General features: G+C 48.2%; 8 protein-coding genes across 8 annotated transcripts; 5 read left to right on the top strand and 3 right to left on the bottom strand.

Moving 5' to 3' along the window:
- Positions 1-318: 318 nt before the first annotated feature.
- Positions 319-2324, top strand: N7537_012073 (inorganic phosphate transporter; the record flags this gene model as incomplete). The annotated part of the gene is made up of 6 exons (XM_056903127.1): positions 319-494; positions 550-977; positions 1031-1706; positions 1762-1848; positions 1904-2058; positions 2119-2324. The coding sequence occupies 6 exons, from the start codon at positions 319-321 to the stop codon at positions 2322-2324; spliced, it is 1728 nt and encodes a 575-aa protein (XP_056748414.1).
- A 406-nt stretch (positions 2325-2730) lies between these two features.
- On the bottom strand, positions 2731-3942 carry N7537_012072 (FAD-dependent oxidoreductase; the record flags this gene model as incomplete). The annotated part of the gene is made up of 1 exon (XM_056903126.1): positions 2731-3942. The coding sequence occupies one exon, from the start codon at positions 3940-3942 to the stop codon at positions 2731-2733; it is 1212 nt and encodes a 403-aa protein (XP_056748413.1).
- Positions 3943-5359: 1417 nt separating this feature from the next.
- Positions 5360-6641, bottom strand: N7537_012071 (sialidase family protein; the record flags this gene model as incomplete). Its single annotated transcript, XM_056903125.1, has 4 exons — positions 5360-5858; positions 5915-5923; positions 6077-6482; positions 6611-6641. The coding sequence occupies 4 exons, from the start codon at positions 6639-6641 to the stop codon at positions 5360-5362; spliced, it is 945 nt and encodes a 314-aa protein (XP_056748412.1).
- Positions 6642-8160: 1519 nt separating this feature from the next.
- On the top strand, positions 8161-9896 carry N7537_012070 (uncharacterized protein; the record flags this gene model as incomplete). The annotated part of the gene is made up of 5 exons (XM_056903124.1): positions 8161-8274; positions 8339-8407; positions 8470-8915; positions 8967-9690; positions 9717-9896. The coding sequence occupies 5 exons, from the start codon at positions 8161-8163 to the stop codon at positions 9894-9896; spliced, it is 1533 nt and encodes a 510-aa protein (XP_056748411.1).
- Positions 9897-11423: 1527 nt separating this feature from the next.
- N7537_012069 (ankyrin repeat domain-containing protein) lies at positions 11424-14762 on the top strand (the record flags this gene model as incomplete). The annotated part of the gene is made up of 2 exons (XM_056903123.1): positions 11424-14689; positions 14738-14762. 2 exons carry the CDS (start codon positions 11424-11426, stop codon positions 14760-14762), a joined length of 3291 nt encoding a protein of 1096 aa, XP_056748410.1.
- Positions 14763-15045: 283 nt separating this feature from the next.
- N7537_012068 (uncharacterized protein) lies at positions 15046-15291 on the top strand (the record flags this gene model as incomplete). The annotated part of the gene is made up of 1 exon (XM_056903122.1): positions 15046-15291. One exon carries the CDS (start codon positions 15046-15048, stop codon positions 15289-15291), a length of 246 nt encoding a protein of 81 aa, XP_056748409.1.
- Positions 15292-15464: 173 nt separating this feature from the next.
- N7537_012067 (class I SAM-dependent methyltransferase) lies at positions 15465-16163 on the bottom strand (the record flags this gene model as incomplete). Its single annotated transcript, XM_056903121.1, has 1 exon — positions 15465-16163. One exon carries the CDS (start codon positions 16161-16163, stop codon positions 15465-15467), a length of 699 nt encoding a protein of 232 aa, XP_056748408.1.
- Positions 16164-16657: 494 nt separating this feature from the next.
- On the top strand, positions 16658-17611 carry N7537_012066 (glycoside hydrolase family 16 protein; the record flags this gene model as incomplete). The annotated part of the gene is made up of 1 exon (XM_056903120.1): positions 16658-17611. The coding sequence occupies one exon, from the start codon at positions 16658-16660 to the stop codon at positions 17609-17611; it is 954 nt and encodes a 317-aa protein (XP_056748407.1).
- Positions 17612-17688: the final 77 nt, after the last annotated feature.

Raw genomic sequence — 17688 nt, 5'->3', positions numbered from 1 at the left:
CTGAAGTGTTCTACATGAGGTGGACACGTTCCTGTATGCGATCGCAGGATTCGTCGGCGGAGGCTCATCTTGGCGAGTGCACGGACGGCGGAGAGATTTATTGGCGGCGCGGCGGGCCTGGGCAGCTTGGCATGCTGGAACTGCATCTATAGCACAAGGGCTGTCATGTCCTAGCTCGTATTGGGGCTGGCACATATAAAGACCCAATACGGATCATCCTGCTAATTCCCCTTTTGTCCCGGCAGCTCTCCAGAACCCTTCTAGAACCCTTCCAGAAAGGACAAGCCAGCGCGCTGCTGCTTTCTGCCAATCGTCAAGATGGTTCTTCAGCAGTATGACTATATCTTTGCTATTGGCACAATATTCGCATTCCTCGATGCCTGGAACATCGGCGCCAATGATTGCGCCAACTCCTGGTCGACGTCTGTTTCGTCGCGTTCGCTAAAGCACTGGCAGGCCATGATCCTCGGATCTATCATGGAGTTTGCTGGAGCGTAAGTTTATGACTTACTTTCCGCTTCCTGGCCTCGTACTCACCTTTGATTTCAGTGTTGGTGTGGGAAACAGTGTTTCCGATACTATACGTACCAAGATCGTCAAGATCGATGCTTTCGCCGACAACGCCCCCCTCCTCATGCTTGGAATGTGCTGCGCTGTGATTGCCTCTGCTATTTATCTTTCCATCTGCACTAAGTTCGGTCTTCCTGTTTCGACAACACACTCCATTCTCGGTGGTATTCTTGGAATGGGTATCGCGCTTATCGGTTCTGATGATATTATCTGGTGGGGAGGTGATATTAACTCTGGTGTTGTCCAGGTGTTCCTTGCCTGGGTTATTGCACCTCTCTTATCCGGTGTTGCTGGTGCGCTTATCTTTTTGATCACCAAGTATGGTATCCTATTACGGAATGATCCCGCCCTCAAGGCGTTGTACACCATTCCATTCTACTTCCTCTTGACTACGGGCCTCCTTACCAGTATGTTCCCTCAAGGCTCTAATATTTCAGTATCGGCTACTAATAAAACACAGTGCTTATTGTCTGGAAGGGTGGCAGTAGCAGGATTGACCTCGAAGGGCCTGAGATAGCTGGAACTGTTGTTGGTGTTGCCGTTGGGATGGCTCTTATCTCTGCCGTCTTCCTTTGCCCCTGGCTCTACCGCAGGGTCATCAGAAGTGACTGGCAACTCAAGCCTTGGGATCTAATATACGGCCCTCTTCTCCTTCGCCGTGGTGAAGTCCCTCCCCGTCCTGCGCATGTTGAGACTGTCCATAACTACTATCGCGGCCACAAGACCCTCGAGGAACTACAAGCCGAGCGTTCTACTGATGTCGAACAAAGCCGCAGCAACAGCAACAGTGAGCCTGAGTCCTCAGATCTCAAGGCAGAGCACCAGGTCACTGCCAACTCGGATAACGAGACGCAATCGGTGGATCCTGATGTCATCAACGTTTGTGGTCCTCGTCCCGAGGGAGCATGGTATAGTGGTCCAGTCCTGTTCTGGATGCTGAAGAAGGCCTTGCTCAATGGTGTCGAGCAAGATATTGTTAGCGACCAGAAGGGCGAGAGCAGACTCGCCGGCGATCTCGAGAAAACCCATGCCCATGCTGACCACTATAATAACGAAGCGGAGTACATGTTTTCTTTCCTTCAGATTCTGACAGCTTGTACTGCTTCTTTCACCCATGGTGCGAACGATGTTGCCAAGTTAGTTTTCCCACTTCACCTACCTACCATCGACTCATGCACTAAATATTCCCAGCGCTGTCGGCCCCTACGCAACCATCTATGCTATATGGAGAACTGGTGCCCTTGAAGGCGCTAAGACCGAGGTCCCCATGTGGATCCTGTAAGCCTCAATTCCCCAATATAAGGACGCTCCCGTGCTAACCCACATTATCCAGCGTCTTTGGTGGTGCCGCTATCGCCATTGGTATTTGGACATACGGTTATCACATCATGCGCAACCTGGGTAACCGTCTTACCCTGCACTCTCCCTCTCGTGGGTTCGCTATGGAGCTCGGTGCCGCCATTGCTGTCATTATTGCTACCAGGCTGAGTATGTCGCCTATTACCCCAACTTATTACAAGACTACTTGCTAACATGTCACACTCGCAGAGCTCCCCGTCTCCACTACCCAGTGTATTACTGGCGCTACTGTCGGTGTTGGACTTTGCAACGGCACTTGGCGAACGATCAACTGGCGAATGGTCGCCTGGATCTACATGGGCTGGATCATCACGCTTCCCTGCGCCGGTATCATCTCCGGTTGTCTGACCGGAATCATCGTGAACGCGCCTCGTTGGGGTATGCCCAACGCCTGATTTGGCTGGCTTTGCAAGCTTTCCTTGCTTGGCCACCTTCAATTCGGCGCTCTCTCCAGGCCAAACCGGGTTTCTTGTTTTCACCTCTGCCTTTGGTTGGTATTAAGCCATAGAATATATAATAATTTTCAAGGCAGCACATTCTCTAGTTGTGGGTTTTAAGCACTTTCTGGCCGAGTTTCACCTCCAGCAACTCCGCCTTGGTAGATTCTACGGGTTGTAGTTTGGTGGGCAATGAGCTCTTTAACTGCGTAATTTTCTCGATGTAACTTAAGAATCGGTCTAGTATAATATTAACTATCTTTAGATAGTCCCCCAAAGCAATACTAAAGATTTATAGACTTTCAAGAAGGAATAGCGGGGAGTTCAGGGAGGTGAGATTAGTTTAATACTAGCTAAAGCGAAATCATAAGAGGATCTTGTCGCATTCCACGGCTGGTTTGAGCCCGAAGGCTTTCATGCCACCTTGCCAGCTCAATGCGATTGCTGTTCTGGCTGAATTACGTAGCTCCGATTCATACTCCCCGATAACATGTTGACCGAGGGTTCGCGAATTTATTGCAACCTCAAGCCTGCGAGCCAGATCTGCAGCGTCACGCAAGGCAGTGTTGGCCCCCATCGCTCCAGTTGGGGGCATGGTATGAATCGCGTCGCCGAGTAAAGTCACATGGGGTGAGGGATCCCAGGAGGCCAGCTCTGGTGAAGCAGAAACCATCCACCGGGTTGATGTTTGAGTCTCGTCTTGCATCTCGAAAAGCACCTGCAAGTCAGGATGCCATGACTTGGTAACATATCGAGAAAGTTCGGCTGACTTCTCTGGGCTTAATGGCCAGGATGTGCCATTTGACGACGTGATATTCGAGTAATGCGTGACAAGCACCCAATACACGTATGGGTCGGGAAGCTGAGGTTTCGAAACTTTTTCTGCGTGTGGGAAACGGATGGATTCAAATAGCAAGGAGGTCCGAGACTCATCGTCTGGGTTTGAAACAAGCGACATTCCATGGTGGTACGCCTCGGGAAACCGAGCCAGAAATTCGGGGCTCAAAGGTGTCTTTCCAAAAATGATACGCATGCCGGTATCAATACCCATTAAATCTGGTACGTACTGCTTGCGGACCCTAGATCGAACTCCATCTGCACCAACAAGGAGAGTCCCGGTTTCCTTTGAACCATCTGTAAAGAATGCAATTGTGTTTCCGCCGTCCACGGTGTAGTGGTCGAAGCTCTTTCCGAAAAATACATGCTCATCCAAACCCGTCAGCAGAACCTCTCGGAAAGTGCTCCGATCGACAGTCTGGGGCTCCAGAAAAGTAGCCGACCCAAGGGGCCTAGGAGGGCCAGTGCCACCTAGTGGTGTACCATCGGGTTTGAGTCTCACGCCCCCCATGATCGTCTCGGCGCAGGTGTTCTCGAACAGAGCATATAGCTCAGGCGACAGGGTATCCCGGAGGGCGTAGATACCTTCACTGCTCACCCTCAATCTATACCCCTGAGTCCGGAAATCATTCCTTGCGTCCTGTTCAAAAAGCTTGAAGGGAATATTTCGTTTTTTCAGTCCCTGGGCCAAGCAAAGGCCGCCAAGCCCAGCACCGATAATCAAGATAGGATGAGACATGGGAATTGTGCAATAAGAAAAGGAGATGCCAGTATCAAAAGCAAGTGCAATTAATGTATGTCTTTGGGAGAACAAAACTGAATAGGCTTTTGTTTGGCACATCGCCAAATTTATACATCATCGTATCGACACGTGTGTTCTCAGCCATTGATCTGACAGTCGGATATCGGGGCTTAGCAGGCCCGACAAGTCAGCCATCTCGGGACAGTTAGATTGACTATAGTAAATATCATTTGATAAATTTGTAGAACTAAACCTTATGGTGAGACCTAATAACGGATAATGTATATATAAGCCGGAATAAGGCCGCTAGATTGGTATAAAAATAGATGGCTTATTAAGATCCGTTGAAAAAAATACGGGCTATTTTATTAACCACTAGACCACAACAAAAACTAAGGTTCCTGTTTATGCCATAGGGGGCCTTATTCCATTCTGAAGGATAACTAGATCTGCTGCAAAGAGTTAACACCCGCTACCCACGAAAGATATAACGATGTAGTATTCGAGTGGAGATTGTGAGCACGTTTACTTAATTTTTTAAGATATAAGCTTTCCCGTGATTAGGTCATGACTCATGACAGACCGGAACCTGACCCACGCTCCCCGTGGTAGACCCCTCCTATAGACTCTCTGGTGCGAACACAAATGGGCTCTCTACGATTATAGAAGGTATCAATTCCCTCAGAAAATGCAGAGATATAAAGTTATTCGATAGAATGATTTTCAATAGGGAGAATGATAATCCTAAAACTACAATACATAGGCCGGGAAGTCATTCCCACACCCGATGGAGGCGGTCACCACCAAGACGGTGACCTACGCCCCATATTCTATTCCTCCGGCAAATTCTTCTCTCCCATAATTTCCCTTGACAACCCGCTTACAACCTTTAGCAACTTGCTTATCGGTTACGTGATTGAAAGGGGGTTTCGAATCTTAAACCTTCTCTATACAGCTTCGCATCCCGGGAGGCCATGGACCTTCATCGGGGCCTACCTAAGTAGGTAGGTCGCTCACTGTGGGTGCCTAGGTAACCTGCTTATGTGAGTCCCCGAGCGACAGATTTTTCCACGAAGCAGCATCGCCGCTGAGCCTACTGAGCACCTGAGAAGTCTGATTTACTCATCAAGTACGATTTCCCTATCTCCCGACACCGAGTTTTTCAATCAGACCGCTATACCAAACTGTTAAGCTTAGAAATTTTGACATCTATGTAGGTTTTATATATGATACATGAGAAGAGAGAAGTGAAGTGAGGTATATATTGATGATATATTCAATTGCTAAGCACTCAAGCGTCCGATAGAGTATAATATTGAATAGTCTGAATAACGAAGGTAAAGCCATCTGATAGGTAAAGCCTAGTGAAACGGAGATTTGCTAGATAAGACAGCTAAGGGGCGATGGGCGCAAATTAGCAAGAAATGCCCATCCATTCCTTGATAAGAGCAACGAACTGCAGATGGTTGTTCGCGGCCTCGAAGAACAGGCCAAATTTGCCATCATCAATAGCAGTGACTGTGGAGTACGACGTAGTGGCGGCTCTGAATACTTTGCCAGGGGACCAAGTATTTCCATCATCACAGGAGTAGCGAATGGTACCATTCACCCGAGCGGACTTGCTGTTGGCGTTGGTGAAAAGCAGGACCTTAGTCTCGGCAGAGCCCTGGGTAGCATCAGGATAGGCCCGAGTGATAGCACCATTATTCGTGGGGTCAGGGAGCTGAGCCTCGATGCGGGGGGTACCGTACGTCTCGCCACCATCGTAAGAGAGTGCAATGATGCGGTGTTGACTTCCATCACCGGGGCGCGAGTTTACCATCAAGGTACCGTTCGACAACTCAACAACCTTGTTCTCATCCATGCCTTTGCCAATGGGCTTACCCATCTGCCATGTGTCACCTCCATTATCGCTGTAGACGATATAGGTTTGGTTGATGATCGAACCGTCGGATTGAACGACACTTACAGTAAACTGCTGTACAAGACGTCCAGCCTTAAGACCATATCGGAGCTAAATACCCTCACCAGATGCGGCAAACATAGCTTTCACACCGCCCACATTAGCAACTCCATTCACGGTACTACCGATAGGCTTGACTGCCTTAGTGAGGAGTGGTGGGGCACTAACCGTGCTAGCGGCAACAGGAGGGGGGGGGGGGGGGGGGGGGGGGGGTTAGGCTGATTCGAAGGGTCCGTAGACCAGGTAAGACCCTTATCGGTTGAGACCGAGACCTCAGAGCTAATAACGTTGCGATTGGTGTCATCATTGCCAAGGACGCCGCCGAGGAAGCCCTGGTCCTTAGAAAACACGTGAAAGTTGAAAACTTTCCCAGTCTCGCGGTCATGGATGTAGCTAGGATCGCTAAAGCCGTACTGGAGGGCCGTGGGACTCTTGATCTGGCCTTGGGCAATAAAGGTGGGCTCGTCCCAGGTCGCGCCATTATCTGTACTACGGCGTTGCAGGATGGAGTTCGGAGACGGGGAATCTCCTCCATCGGGACGGTCATCGTAAGATGCGAGGATAATGTTGTTGCCTAAATAGGTCAAATCCGATACTGGGCGATGGGTCCCACGCCCTTGGTGGCGAGGTTAATCTCAGCCACCGCTTCTCTCGCTTCCAAAGGTACAACCGGGCTTGCTACAGACAGAACTGTAAACAGACTAAGGGCACCCACAAAGGAAGCTTGCCTCATTTTGTGGAACATGTTGAACCCCGCAACTGCAAATGTAGGAAGGCGAGGAATCGAAGTGGAGGTTCGAAGATATGCCCTCAAAATGGAATGCTGGTGAATAATGATGTTTCTATTTTGGTGTAGTGCATACAGGCTTATATACTTCGTAAGGGCTACATGGAACTTTCATGCAAGTTGCAAGTATGTGAACGACACAGTGTCTGAACTTATTGGAGATAGGTCAAATGGCCCCGAAAACAGAGAAGCTGCGTCTCAATTGAGCAGGATATATTGAGATGCCCCGCAATATAGAGAGGTCGAAGATCCGCCAGCATGATAGAGGATTGATTTGATAGGACCCATGCCGTATCTCATTCTACTGGGGCCATGGAGCCTGGAAACGAATTCATCAAATTAGCTTTACCCAGGAATATGAGGCGAACTGTCCTGACATCCTCTTATCCAAATCTCCACAGATAATCCAAATGAAAAGCGAAGAGAGCCTTTAGTTTCGATGGACGAATATATCAGATTGACGCATGCACCACCTGGTTTTCCGAGCCGATCGCTTCGGCAGGGTAGACCAAGGGCAAAGATCTTAAATGAGTATCGATTTACACCAAGAGATTCCAAGACACAAGTAACTTAATCAGCGGCCCATGTAGAATTAGCAAAGGTTTTAGTGATTCAATTTATGGCTGAGTTTTATAGTTTGCCTTGACGCCTTCTATTGTAGTATTTCTGGATAGTAATCTACTCCGTATGGCTTACCACCTTTCCCGCATTTGCTATAATAACTGTTCCTGAAAATAAAGCTATTACGTAACTTACTCCCAGCCTGGTGTGTTTGTAGACATGACGGCTTGCAAAATGCCCGTAGATGCCTGCCCATGTTGGCCGTATGAGTTTCAACCCCGTCTCGCGATTGGATACACCAGGGTTTGATTAGGTCCTCGGCAATATAGCTTAAAAGAGGGAATTATCGAAGCACAGCTTGCTCGTACTCACATACCTGATCGTGAACGTTTCTAAATTTTTGTAGCTCTTGGCGGAAGTAGCGAAACCGATTGGTTGCATGGACTAATCCTAATCATGTTAATCTTCCAAACATGAGAAGCTTTCTCCAGCCGATAGGCTATATCAAAGCGGGGGAAGATTGTACGGTCCAATCAAACATGTCTGTGCTCTATCAGACAACGGTCCAAAGGAAGTTCCGACGCTCGCTTCACGAGATACGGGATCACCTAGGTGGAGGTCGACTGTGTACTAACTAGCGCCATGTCTCCGGGGAGTGTAAACTTGGCTATGCGGGGTACGTGGGAATCCAGGAAGAGATTGGCCATTTAATTAACTTGCCCCAGATATTATCAAGATGTTACCAGTGGCACTGTGTTATCGGAAGAGAAAGTAATTTGTGGGAACATAAGATCTGGGGCATTTCCTCGACAGAAAAACATCCAAGCATCCTACCATACCTCTCTCTTCCAACTTTCTTGCATTCTACGGCAATAAAGCCGAAGGGGGGCAATCCACACTCACTATGGCAGACCAGAATATCAAGCCCTTTAGCGAAATGGATTCTCCCAAGGACGATATTGATGCATCATCTGCAAAGGTCGTGGAAGGTATGGTAATCACTGTCACCAAAGAAGAGGTACACTCCACCTGAGCATTCCCAAACAGAAGAACATCGCTCACCACGGGACCACTGTTTATAGAATGATCGAATAAAGAGAAAGACCGATCTGGTCATCCTCCTCATCCTCATCTGGGTGTATTTCCTGCAGGTAAGACACACTGAGTAATACCCAAGTGGTGTATTATATGATTCTCATTAACCGTCTATTAGATTTTGGATGAAGGTGTTTTGGGAACGGCGGCGCTGTTCAATCTCCAGTCTGATATGAGTCTCGTGGGGAACCAGTATTCTCTCATTGGAACGGTTGCTCCCGCTGTACAACTGGCGTGGCAGCCATTCTCCGCATGGATCCTAGTCAATGTTCCCCCCCGTATTCTTATGCCAAGCATGATTCTCGGATGGGGTATCGCTGTGGCATGCATGGCTGCCTGCAATACTTTCGGAACCTTCATCACCGCTCGCTTCTTTATGGGTCTGTTTGAAGCCGGATGTATGCCTCTCTTCACCATTCTCACCGGTAGATGGTACCGCCGTATTGAACAGCCGATTCGTATCGCCCTTTGGTACTCTGGTAACGGCACAGGTACTATGGTGGCTGCTTCTTTGGCTTATGGCCTTAGCCATATCCAATCTAATGTCTTGAAGCCATGGCAGATGTAAGATACTCAGGATCGCTATACTTATGAGCACCGCTGACTATTATATAGCATTTTTCTATTTGTTGGTCTTATCACTATCGTCACCGCACCTTTCATTTACTGGAAGCTTGATAATGACGTTACTACTGCCCGTTTTCTTTCTGAACACGAGCGACACCCGGCGGTGGAGCGTCTCCGTGCCCACCAGAATAGTTCAACTTCCTACGAATTCAAGTGGTCACAGGCTCTTGAGGTTCTTCTAGAACCTAAGAGCTGGCTTTTTGTTACGATGGCCTTGCTCCCGAATATGGGCTCAGCCTTGCCTAGTCTTTTCGGTCCTCTCATCGTGACTGGTTTCGGTTTCGACAAGTTTCAGGCTGCCCTACTAAACATTCCCTATGGGGCTATTACAACAATCGTGATCAATCTTAGCTGCTGGGCCTTCCACAAATCGAAGCTCAAGTCTGTCGTTTTGGCTGCTTTTATGCTTCCTGTGGTGGTTGGAATCGCCATTCTTTACGCGCTTCCACATAATGAACAGAAAAACCAGGGACCGCTGCTATTTGCATACTACTTGACTTCATTTATCTATGCCGCCAACCCCCTTCTTCTCTCTTGGGTCGTTGGAAATACGGCCGGTGCTGCCAAGGTGTCCACTATGGTTGAATTTTACCAGGCTGGTACTTCCGCTGGTGCCCTCTCGGGTCCCCTTCTGTTCACCGCAGATCGGGCTCCCGCTTATCTTGCCGGTACGCGTGCTGTGCTCGGTCTCTTCATTGCCTTGCTTTGCTACGTGATCTTCAGTTCCTTAACCTTTAGTTCTTGAACAAGCAACACAAGAAGCGCAGAATTGCCAACGGTAAGGCTAGTGATATCAAGGATACCTCTATTACCACCGAGGTTGGCGTCGATAGTAATGTTCAGGGGCAGCAAGGGGAGGATATGCCTTTCAAGGACATCACGGACAAGGAAAACGATGAGTTTGTATACATCTATTAATGGAAAAGCTCTGAAACTCCCAATTGCGGAAACAAGGGGAAATCTTATTTGTCAGTTGTGAATGTCATAATTAGACGACCCAATGTTAACTTATGGATAGGGCATCAATTCAACTCTTCTGTTTGTCTAAATTTCTCCCCAAGGAAAAAAGCAATATGGTGACCGAGTACTGAAATACGGCATGTCCATGAGTGGTGACAGGATCTCTTCAGGAATCGGCCTCAAACGATCTAATATAGATACTTTCCAAAAGATTTCACTTGGGCAAATTTTCCCCCACCTAGCCCGTCAGATCCTATATTAAACCAGCTTATAAAAGGCTTCCGCCTTATAATATAAGGTGCTATCTTACTCGCTAAAGAAAACAAGGGATTGCGCGCCGCCAACGAGAAGTAGAAGCAAAAGAGTACTGGGTCCCAGAAGTAGATATAGGCAGAAGTAGGCCGTTTAGTACAGGAAGCTTCTCAATTTATTACTGAGCCGCTGGAAGCAATTAAAGCACCTCCCTCCCCTCTACGAAGAAGCCCTTCGCCGGCTTTACAGCCACGTATGCGGGCCTCGCCAAAGTGTAGTGGCTATAGAGAATAGAGCATAAAATCAGTAGATGTCCAGCTAGACAGATGATTTTAGTATATTTAATTTAATGGCGTTATGATTAAGATAAATGCATTTAAAATAGGTAGGTTGGAATAGGTGCGCCACTCGCTTGCGTGCGCCGCTCGCTTACCGAATACGTTAGTTAACTATTGAATAGTGTTATTTTGATCTTAGGTACAAATAATTGCAACAGCTTGATGAACACTAGAAGCTCGAAATTACACTCGGATTATATCATCATGATCCTCGCTTTTCTACGTCAAGAACGAGTCGTGTTGGCTGCCACTCAAAAAAATACTGCTTCCATTCTGCAGAAAAGTCAGGATAACCTTTTGATAGGGAATAAAATAGGGGCTCTGCGCCAAGTATAAAACCTTTGTAAGGACGAGTGCGATTCAGCCCCCCTCCCCCCGCTCCCCACTGGTGCTCTGCGATGCGAGGCTACCCAACGCTCGACCGACAGGGGTTGATTCAGATAATGCGACTAGAACGATCGGGAACTCAACCCCCGCTTCTTGAAACCCACTTGCTGGCTGCTGCTTGGTTGTCTTGCTTCGTAGTCATAACTCATTCACCAATAGTACCAAGTACCTCATGCAGTTCGACGTTCTAGTATGCCCAATAGCTGGCCAAGTTGCCCCGTTCCCTGATGCGGGCGGGCGCTTAGGTGATGCTCTTCTTCGCCTCCAACGCCTTGGGACGCCTTGGGCTGATCGTAACGTATCTCTGCGGCCGCAATCATTCCTCGTTACCCCTCACCCGACTCCCCGATCTCGCTGCAAGGTTGAGTTTCCAGCCTACCGACACCTTCGAATCTAAATCATATATTTATATTTCTGCCCATTCATCCTGGCCTTCGCGGCATAAATACCAGCCAGTTTGTTTTCTCACCAACCCATTGGAAGAACGGAACCGGTCCCCGTGAGAAGCATGGCGTCTACAATACCATTTGGGAGCTCGAATTCGGGGTTCCAGATCGGTCTGAACCACGGCTCGGTCATCAATAACTTTGACTTGTTTATTGAAGAACGAAGGGACAAGGACCCAAAAACATGTCTTGAATATCTGTTCGTCACGGAGCCCGAAGAGGATCTCAATATGTGGAAGCGGAGGAAAGGACCTCGTACCTCAGGGACCTTCAGCTGGTTCTTGGAATCAGTAGAGCTCAAATCTTGGTTTCGGCAAGCAAAAGCCGCAAGCGATATAGAACAAAACGTCTTGTGGCTACACGGCAATCCGGGAATCGGCAAGTCCACAATGGCCATGATGCTTGCTGAAGAACTACCTAAGAAGGATTATTTTTCTAAAACTGATAGTATTCTCTCATTTTTTTTCTGTGATTCCAGCTCTGAACATCACAGAACGGCAACTTCTGTGTTGCGAGGTTTCCTGTACCAAATCATCAAGAAACATCCATCGTTTATGGAACAAATGATGCCAAGATATGAAGCTCAGGGAAAGCGTCTTTTCACGTCATTTGACGCACTTTGGGCGGTACTGATGGATTTCGGCCGAGCGTTGAACGGTACCGAGATGTACTGCATTGTCGACGCTCTCGACGAATGTGATTCTGAATCACAAAATACACTACTGGAACAAATTCATCAATCATTCAAACACTGGAATGAGACCAGTCTGGGCCCATGCAAACTGCATTTTTTAATCATCAGTCGTCCGTACCCCGGGATCCAGTTTTTTCTATCCACCTTTCGATTTGTTGATCTCGGCTCATGCAAGGAGATAGCCAATGACTTAAGAGCCATGATTCAAGACAAAGTACAGGACCTTGCAAAGCGGAAAAATTATCCTGAGTCTGTTCGGCAGAACGTGTCACGGATATTGGAAGAGAAGGCGGACGGAACATTTCTATGGGTTGGGATTGCCTGTCGCGACTTGCATCGGGTACCTTCACGGAGGGCAGTTGAGACGCTACAGGCTAAACCTCGTGGATTATATCCTTTATATCAAAATCTGTTTAATGCAGCTGTCGAGGCCAACGACCCACATGATGACTCACAATTGAAGATGTTGTTGACGGTTGTCACATTTGCGTTGCGACCACTGAAGGTAGCAGAAATAGCTGAGGCATGTCGATTATACTTGGACGAGGATATCAGGACTCGCCTCCAGTTCACCAAAGAGGTCATTGAGTCGTGCCACTTCTTGATTGTCATCGACAAAAGCTACGTGCGACTGCTACATAGGTCTGTCCAAGATTTTCTCATGAATGAGATAGATGATTTCACAGCTGTGAAATCCAATTATGTTCTATCATATCGCTGCATTGAGCTAATTTCCCAATATTGTCGGCCCGGTATGGACAAGTCAATGATGGAGCCGACTTACGGATTTCTTGGTTATTCTGTACTGTATTGGCCGAAGCATGCAAGCTTAGCCGAAACAGAATTTACCGTCCTTGAAGAACATGAAAATTTCTTCCAAAACAAGTTCGGGACATGGAAATGCTGGCTGGATAATTATAACCATTTGGAAAGAGGCCCATGGGGTTGTGCTTTAGGAACAGGCATATCTGTCGTTCATGTCGCAGCTCGATGGGGAATTATACCCCTCCTCTTAACCGCCCCTCAAAGTGCATGGGAAGACAAAGATGACCACGGACAATCGCCATTACTCATTGCGACTGAAAACACTCAAATTGAAGTCATGCGTGTCTTAGTTCAGTCTAAAGTGCGGTTGCATTCTCTAAACAACACGCATCAAAACGTACTTCACGTTGCATGCAAGAATGGTCGCTTTACTGACTATGAGATGGTAAAGTCTCTACTCGACAAAGGGGTCTCCCCATATATCTGTGATGAAGAGAATATGACGCCTTTCCTCTACGCAATTGGGGACCGACGTACAGAACTTGCTCAAACCTTTCTCAATTATGGCTTGAACCTGGAATTTAGGGTTCAAAGGCGGTCGTGGCCCGGACGAATCACAATGAGCCGCTTACCATATGGAATGGTTGAGAGCCAGGAGGAGAACATGGAATCCGGGCTAACAGCACTCCACTTCGCGGCCCTGAATGCATGTACAGAAATAGCTGGCCTCTTGCTTCAGTGTGGGGCCGATCCTAATACCCGTTCTGATTTTGGAAACACTCCGCTACATCTTGGGATTAGGCACCGGCTTTTTGGCCGTAGGAATGACGATGAATGGGTAGGTCAGTATGCCGTTGAGGCAGTGACTGACTGTATTGAGGATTATGAGGGTTTAGAAGCTTCTGATATCTATCGAAACATCAGCGATGAAAGGATACGCATTGTTGAGACACTCCTCGAAAGCGGGTCTATCAATGTCAACACGGCTAATAATCATGGGGACTACCCTCAACATTTGATCGACTTCCATCAACCTCAGGCGTTGTCTATCTTAGAAAAGCTCATGGAAAATGGGGCCGATGTATCACAACCAAACCGAGATCGTCAGACGTGTCTTCACCTCGCTAGCAAGGCAGGAAACCTGGACGTGGTTCGCAAATTCATAGAAGAAGGTCATGATATCATGTTGGAGGACTCCCAAAATCGCAGCCCATTTTACTATGCAGTCTCCATGGGTTTCCTGGATATCCTATCTTTAATATCAAAAACCTGCGATCGCGTGCTTTCAGAGGTTTGGAGCTCCCTCGACCACTTCGGCAGAACTCCGTTACATCATCATGTCGCAGCTACTTTTTGCTCAGCTGAAGTCCTCAATTTCCTAATACAAATTGGTTGCGATGTCAATCAGTCGGATAGGGCCGGAAACTCGCCCTTGGGCCTCTATGTGAGCTCATTTCACCTATCGATTCAGAGTGATATATTCCTTTTGCTTGTTCAGAAAGGTGCCGATCCGCACTGGATCAATGAACACGGACAAACATTAGCACATCTTGTCATGCATCACCAGGGAGCAGATACCACGATCCTTGAGTATCTGTTTACCGTGGGTGTAGATCCAGCTACCACAGATCTTGACGGGAGAACATTAATGCATCACGGAGCTCTTCATGGTGCTTTTACTGAGGATCTAATAGATTTTCTTGATTGCCGAGGTGTCTTAGCCCATTATCTAACGGCCACAGACTTCACCTGCAAGACTCCTCTCGACTATGCGAAAGAAATGGCTCTTCGAAATCCACACAGAGATGTGTATGATAACCCAAGATGGGAAGAATCGTTGAAGAATCTGAATGCGAAATTGCCATCGTGGTATGTATTCATTTCGGCTATAATCTGTATTCAACAGCTAATCTAAAGCAATCCTAGAGAAGGTGCGAAGTGATCACCGTGTTTGGTATTTAACATGATTTCTCGCTTGTCTCGCCGTTGTATGTAATGAATTAGATGGCTTTAGCCATAATTGCTTCCCTTAAATCTGGGATTTATAACAGATGGCCCCCACTTCTCATTCTCTTGCACGTTTCCCGCGATGACGACGAGGTTCGTTGGGTTTTCGGCTCTTCAACTTGGAGTGGTATAACATAATCGCGCTTGAGCGTACACTTTGCCTGCCTGTAGGTTGGCAGTCCCTAACGTCTGAGCAGTCTGATTCAATTTCATCATTCATGAAGTCTGCATTTGAGGAATCATCAGAGCCGTCGCTGCTTTTGCTCATAACCACGTTGGATGGCGCAGGCTTTGGTCTTTGTCGTGAACTACGCAGCCGTCGCCGACGAGCCCGAATGACTACCGGACCAGCAGAACTTTCTGTGGGGGGAGGACTCTGTCCTGCGGTCAAGACCGTCATCCCTATGCCTGTCGACTCATTTTGCCTTTTCGGCGAGGCAAAAGAAGGGTTCTCATCGTCGTGAGTAATAGTTTGTTTCGAGGAAGGAAGGTCTTGGACCCTGAGACGTAAATATTATGTCAAATATGCTTCGTCTGTCCCCTTTTTGCCTACCTACCAACCAAAATCTGTACGTCTTCCCAACACAAATCAATTCGCCCGACCCCGACTCATTTTAAGCCATCTTCATTGATCATATTATGATATTTTTTTCCAAACATGTACGGGCCTAGCAAACCCCTCCTCATCCCTCTCAACCTGCAGTATACTCTCAAATCCCTGCGCTTTCAACTCATCCTCAAACGGTGGCCTGATCTGGATCGTCTTATACGTCTCTCTCAATTCTTTATTCCTCTTCGAAGCTCTCGCGTAATTGCTCATAGGCTGCGGCTCCACGACGAGATAACCCCCGTCATTCAGTATGCTGTATATGTGCGCAAATAGCGTCAACATCCCGGAGTCCCCATTGTTGAGATGGATCCACTTGGTCACAGAAAGCAGTAGGACAACGTCGAACTTGCCCAGCGCGGTACCCGTGTACGCGGATGCATCCACGAAGTCAAAGTGCTCGAATGTGCACGGCCCGTCCGGGTACGCCGCCTTGGCCTGCTCGACCAGCCACGGGTCAATATCGACGCCGACTGCGGCGGCCGCGCCGCAGTACGCTATCGCCTCATGGGTCAGTTTGCCCGCGTTGCAGCCTAGGTCTATGACTCGCGCGTTGCGGAGGATATCTGATGGGAGAATGGAAAGACGCTCGTCCGGAACGGTGGGAGCCCGGAACTTGGCATAATATTGGTGGTAGTTGCCATGGCGCGCGGCGAGGTGTGTAGCTTTGAAGCGCTCTGCTTTGGAGAGTTCTGTAGCAGGGGGATGGTCACGGCATGCTTCTGCCATACTTGGAGATAGTGCGAGTAGGGAGGCACGTGTTGGTAGTGATATTGATTATATCGAGAGAAAAATGTGGAATGATGTGTATGATGTGACTAACGTTAAGTTTTAGTACACTAGATAGGCCATATGTTAGGAGTTATAAGGTCTTGAAATTTTGTGATGCCAAAATTTTGCTTCTACCCCATTGGTCATCTGATAGATTATAAGTGGGCCTGGAATTTATCTGATCTGAGCCTTGTCCAGGTGGTCTAACCCATGGTGGCTTAATGTGTTCACAGATTAGATCTGTCCAGTCCCAGGAAGGGAGCAATATTTCCCGAAGTACGGTGGCGAAGGGGTGTGAAAGAATGTGAAAGGGGATTCCTAGGAGTTTAAGAACTCGTTCCTTTCGGGATATCCACATTATGACGTCAGCTTTGCTGACTGTTTGTTTTTCGGGTCCCCGCGTCTTCGTTATGCCCAGGTACAACCCCCAACATCCATAGGTCGTACTCAATATGCCATTCAGACAGGCCCTTCAGGGCATTATCGATAAGGCAGACAAGGCTTGGGAGGAATTAACCCATCAAGCCCCTCAGCCGGTACCATCGTACAACAACACTCCCCCACCGCCTATTCCAACCTCTAGTAAACCACCACTAGCTTATCAGGAACAGTACTCGCAACCCCAGATCTACTGGCAGCCCAATCTACATCCCGAAGCACCCGTGTCCTCCAACTTTTACCACGAACAGGGTCAACATGGATGGGGCAACAACGAGGCGCAGAATTATGTCGATAGCCCACAAAACTCATTCCATTCAAGCCAGGGCGATGCATTGATCGTGCGCGCTCTGATCAACCACGGGCATCCCGACCCTGCCCAGAAGTTTACCAGCGCCAGATTGTCGAGTCACCAGACCCTTGACCGACCACGGGGCTGTCTGTCGGCCAGAATTACGGCGCCGGTGGCCCAAGGTATCTGGCCTGCCTTTTGGCTGCTGCCTAAAGACCCCTTCAAGTGGCCCGAGGATGGCGAAATCGACATCATGGAAGCGTGGAACGGCGATGCTGTCAACCACACTTGTCTGCATTGGGGCCACTTCAACGGCGAGGACTGGAACAAGCATCGCGTTCTTGAAACCCCCATCCCCAACATTAGCTCGCCGGTGGGGGTGAGGTACGATTTTATCTGGGACGAGGACGAGACAACAGGCGGGGGGCGGTTGGTTTGGTTGATTGATGGCACGCCCATCATGAGGGCCGAGAAGCCGCCTGGCACAAGGAAGATGAGTGAGTTCAGAATCCTCATCAACATCGCTGTTGGAGGAAATGTCTGTCAGGGAAATATGCCCAGTGATGGATGCTACGAGACAGTGGTTCGTGAGTTGGCCATGTGGGATGCGCCACCTGGGGGTTGGAATGAGCTTGATAGGGCTTGGGCTTATTCCAAAGATGGCAACACCATGTAACGAGAGGAAGGAATTTACAAGGCAAAGTAAATCGACTATACTCATCCCCTACTTTCTACAAAAGGTATTTCTGGCTA

Source organism: Penicillium hordei (genome assembly GCF_028827395.1).
Source record: "Penicillium hordei strain IBT 12815 chromosome Unknown utg000006l_segment0_segment0, whole genome shotgun sequence".
Classification (NCBI taxonomy): domain Eukaryota; kingdom Fungi; phylum Ascomycota; class Eurotiomycetes; order Eurotiales; family Aspergillaceae; genus Penicillium; species Penicillium hordei.
The sequence above is the reverse complement of the archived record's forward strand: the minus strand, read 5'-3'. Positions and strand labels throughout refer to the sequence as shown.